This window comes from Puntigrus tetrazona, chromosome 21, assembly GCF_018831695.1.
Source record: "Puntigrus tetrazona isolate hp1 chromosome 21, ASM1883169v1, whole genome shotgun sequence".
NCBI classification, from domain to species: domain Eukaryota; kingdom Metazoa; phylum Chordata; class Actinopteri; order Cypriniformes; family Cyprinidae; genus Puntigrus; species Puntigrus tetrazona.
Window position 1 is genome coordinate 12,481,409 of NC_056719.1, and position 5,051 is coordinate 12,486,459.

General features: G+C 35.2%; 1 protein-coding gene and 1 pseudogene across 1 annotated transcript; both read right to left on the bottom strand.

Annotated features, from left to right (window-relative positions):
• Window positions 1-811: 811 nt before the first annotated feature.
• LOC122326748 (olfactory receptor 5B17-like) lies at window positions 812-1,756 on the bottom strand. Its single transcript, XM_043221883.1, has one exon. It carries the CDS (start codon window positions 1,754-1,756, stop codon window positions 812-814), a length of 945 nt encoding a protein of 314 aa, XP_043077818.1.
• A 1,680-nt stretch (window positions 1,757-3,436) lies between these two features.
• LOC122326742 lies at window positions 3,437-4,416 on the bottom strand (annotated as a pseudogene).
• Between the last annotated feature and the right edge of the window lie 635 nt (window positions 4,417-5,051).

Here is a 5,051-nt window from a genome sequence, read left to right on the forward strand (position 1 = left end):
TTAATTCAGCTATTTCTTCCAACATTTATTATTTTTTCTTATTTGCTTACCTCTTAGTGTTCCACAGGTTTTTATGGCATTATCAAGTTTGGTATTAGCTGTGGTGGGTGTAGGAAAAATATTGTTCTCTCTTATATCTGAATCAAAAGTGTCTTGGCCAACTATCCTCTACTATCCTACTATAAAACTATGCTCTTATTTGCTAACCTCCTAGATGTTTTAGTTTTGAGTTTTAAAGGTCTAAATTTAGATTTGTTATGTGTACTGAGGGTAGCACACAACACAGGATTTGGAACATACAAAAAGTCCTTTTAATGAATAGTCTTCAGGCAGGAATAACGGGGGCAACAAACATGATATACGCAAGACCAAGAAACTCAAGAGAATACAGTTCTTATAAACATACAGAATGTAATTAGGGAAAACTTAAATAAATGAGGAACTGAAACAGGAGGTAGGAAAACAAAATCAAAACAGAACATACCGAATATATAACAAGATTAGAGATACGCAAAATAAAATGGTTGCTTCTGTAAATTCATAGAACAAAACAGTTTGTAAATATTTTATGATCTGAACAAAAGTGAATCATATTCAGAAAGTGAATTTAAAATAGAAGGAAAACATTCGAAACAAAATGTATGATTGTATGATTCACAATGATTTACAGCTGTCTTTTTTAGTAAGAAAAAAAAAGACAAATTAACAATTTCTTATAAAATGAATAATGTAATGAATAATTATTTTCAAAACAGTACTCAGCAATATGTTTATAAGATTTATTCTCCATTCCAAACATAAGAATAACAATTTACTTGACATTAACTTTATTTCTGCAGCAAAGTTTAACAGCCCTTTGCCTTATCTCTTTGGTCTGTAGACCATATACTAAAGGATTTAGTCCTGGTGGTATTAAATGAAACATTATACTGGCTAGTTTTCTATTTTCAGAATATTGAGGAGAACGGTGGAAAAAAACCATGATGGCACCAGAAACAAGCATGATTATATAAGCAGCTATGTGTGTTCCACAGGTTTTTATGGCTTTGCTGTTAAATGCTTTGTTTTTACTTCTTTTGCATACTGCAGCAATCTTTCCATATGTTATGAAAACAGACCCAAGTGAGAAGGTAAAGAGTACCACAGTAGAAAATATTCCATAAATATTATTAATAGCCACACTGTCCTCACAGGACAATTTAAACAGTGAGGCGTTATCACAGAAAGGGTTTTCAATTTTTGATCTGCAGCGAGACAGGCGTACAGTGAGTCCAATTAAAATTCCCACTGCCAGTATTGACACCCCCCAAGCAGATGCTGATAGTTTAACCACCATTTTATTGGTCATTATGGCTGTGTATCGCAGTGGATTGCATACAGCCACATATCTGTCAAAGGCCATGATCATTAGCGTTGTGTGACTTACAGCTGCAAATATGTGAACAAAGTAAGCTTGAAGAACACACTCCACATATGTCATATAGCGCTTTGAGGTTTGCATTAAAGTATCCTGTAGTAAGTGTGGCATAATGACAGTGGTCCCTAGGATATCATTCAGTGGCAAGTTACAGAACAGAAAATGCATAGGGTGATTCAAATTCTTGTCAGTGGAGATCAATATTATAAGTCCGATGTTACATCCCATTGTAAAAACATAAACCAAAAGAAGCAGGATGAAAACAGGATAGGAAGACTGATGTGCAACTTTCAGTCCCTCCATGAGGAGAATGTCGTTTGTAAATGTCAGGTTGTCCATTAGTTGTGCTACACAAAAGCTGCAAAAAGAATAACAGACATACTTGTCACTTTCCCCCCATAAACAAGTCTATTTTGTATTTAACAGAGATTATTTAATGTCTATTCAGCTTTACACTCTCCACTAACCACATTTTTAAAAGCACACAACCATTGTGAACCATATTAGCACCACAAGTAACTTAAAAATAAAGCTCTTTTGAATCACTTTAAAGTTACAGTATTTAAGCTAATACCAGGTATTTGTATGTCAACAACATTAGCATCTAGTATTTCTTACTTGCACCAATTTTTCTAAATTCAGTTACCTAGATTGAATTATTGCTTAACAGAAGTAAAGTTGACTGGTGTTGAGTAGTAGCCAACTCTATCAAAATTTAGTATCACATATCAACCTGTTCTTTGAAGAAACCTTGAACTGCCATCACCTTATAATGCTGTATTGAGGATGTCATCATCCAAGAGGGAAAAAAAAACGTAATAATAGCTGATGACATGCTTACAACCACTTATGGTTATCTTTGGTGTTCTTACCTGTAGGGGTCATGTTTTTCTGTTATATTTGCTAGTATGGGACAAGGACACTTAATTTGTACTTGATCGTTATGTAATTCTGAATGTTTGAAATGGCTTCAATATTAATTTTCCACAGTTTCTGATTCACCAGTACCAGCAAACTAAATTTTTGCATGTGCTTTGAGGTTAAATGAGAACACAAAGTGCTCTAGTTATGCTTTTTCACATAAGCATAATTGCAATATTTTTAGGGTACAGGAAAACATTTTTGAGGGAACATTATGCCTTCTCTACTATGTGTGTGTGTGTATGAACTCTGACCTAAATGCGACGGAGACGCCTTGTGTGTACGGAGAGCTGTTTTGGCTAGATAGCAACTGGCCCTTCTACCACCTCAAGGTGACAATGTATCTTGCTTTCACAAGGTTCTCACTCCCACTGTTTTTCCCTCTTTTTGGTTTTGCTGAGCTGTTAGAACAAGTTTAACCAATATTACCATATATGTATATGTTTTTCTATGTTATGGCTTGGGGACCAAGTTCCTCCTTTTCGGGTGCACTCCTATTTTTCCCTATGTATATAAGCTGAAGACAGACTTGATGTTTTTGAGCATTTGTTTGAATAAACCAGATTGATTTCCCTTATGTGGGTTTTATCGGGCTGTGGTTTTATCGGGCTGAACCAAGGGTACACATCTACCAGCGATACAGACAGAGGGGACCTGCTGCTGTGCAGATTGAAGTGCACGCACTATTTCATAATTTCCTACAATTTTACATTGTAACACAAATCTATAGGAAGCAACATTTTACCTTAACTGAAAGGTCACATAAAGGTCTCCCATACCAACATAGAAGTGCGAGGGTGTAATGTAAACTAAACTCAAATAAAAGCCTTTCGCTTAACATTTTATTTTATGAGGTATGTTAATTATACAAGAAATTATGCGAAGTACAATTTAGGATATGTAAGCAGACCTTTTATTGTAAATATAAATACATTGTATTATATAATTTATATTGTTATCAAATAGCAAGTTAACTTACAGAGTATTAACTAAAGACTTACATTTCTATTACATCACTTGAATGATTGGATCCAAAAGTGGAGTCTACATATTATCACAGCATTGTATGTTTTTCTAGAGACGTTACTGATCCAACACATTAATTTCAGTTACCAGTGTATAATAATATAATAAATTAAAAAGCTCATTTTTCTCTGCACCAAATTTTTAAAAACTTCTGTCTTATTTCTTTAGTTTGTAAACCATATACTAAAGGATTTAGCCCCGGTGGTACAATGTGGAACATTATACTTGCTAGTTTCCTGCTCTCAGAGTAGAGAGGGAAACGATGGAGAAAAAATGAAAGTGGAGCCAGAAACTAGCATGACTAAATAAACAGCTAAATGGGTGCTGCATGTTTTTATGGCTTTGCTGTTCAGTGCTTTGTTTTTGCTAGTTATGCATACATTAGCTATTTTGCCATATGTTATGAATATAGACAGAATTGAGAAGGAAAATAAAACCACAGTGTAAATTATTCCATAGACATTATTAACAACGACACCATCCTCACAGGATAGTTTGAACAGTGAGGCATTGTCACAGAAAGGATTTTCAATTTTTGATCTGCAGTGAGACAGTCGCACTGTAAGTCCTATCAGAATTGTCACCATAAGTACTGACAGCCCCCAGGCAGATGCTGATAATTTTACCACCATTTTATTGGTCATTATAGTTGTGTATCGCAGTGGATTGCATATAGCCACATATCTGTCAAAGGCCATGATTATTAGAACATAATGGCATGCTGCAACAAATATATGCACAAAATATGCTTGAACAACACACTCCACAAATGTCATATAGCGCTCAGATGTTTCTTTTAAAATGTCTTGCAGTAAGCGTGGCAAAATGACAGTTGGCCCTAATATATCATTCAGTGGCAAGTTACAGAACAAGAAATGCATAGGATGATGTAGATTCTTCTCTGTTGAGATCAGGAATACAAGTGCAATATTGGAGACCATTATGAAGACGTATACCAAAAGAAGAAATGTGAAAACAACATAGGTAGACTGAGGTGTAACTTGAAGTCCCTCCACTAGGAGAATACTGTGTCTGAATGTTATGTTGTCCATTTTCTACACAAAACCTGCAAGCAGTAACAGTTGAACATATCATATTTATTTATAACATTTTAGTGTAGACTACTGCATTGTCCTATGAAGAATGGACATGGAAATATTGTTTATGAACTCATGGAAGTAAATTTTTACAATGTTAATTACAATACAAACTTCAGCTAGTCCAAAACGCAGCAGCCAGAGTCCTTACTAGAACTAGGAAGTATGATCATATTAGCCCGGTTCTGTCAACACTGCACTGGCTCCCTATCAAACATCGAATAGATTTTAAAATCTTATTAATTACCTATAAAGCCCTGAATGGTTTAGCTCCTCAATACTTGAGCGAGCTCTTATCACATTATAGTCCTGCACGTCCGCTGCGTTCTCAAAACTCTGGCCATTTGATAATACCTAGAATATCAAAATCAACTGCGGGCGGCAGATCATTTTCCTATCTAGCACCTAAACTCTGGAACAATCTCCTAACTCTGTTCGGGAAGCGGACACACTCTGCCAGTTTAAATCTAGATTAAAGACACATCTTTTAACTTAGCCTACATAACACACCAACACACCTTTTTATTATTCAAATCCGTTAAAGGATTTTTAGGCTGCATTACTTAGATTTGCTGGAACCGGGAACACTA

Excerpts from the sequence above, each read along its gene's own strand:
- LOC122326748 (XM_043221883.1), bottom strand. The coding sequence starts at position 1,756 with ATGGACAACCTGACATTTACAAACGACATTCTCCTCATGGAGGGACTG.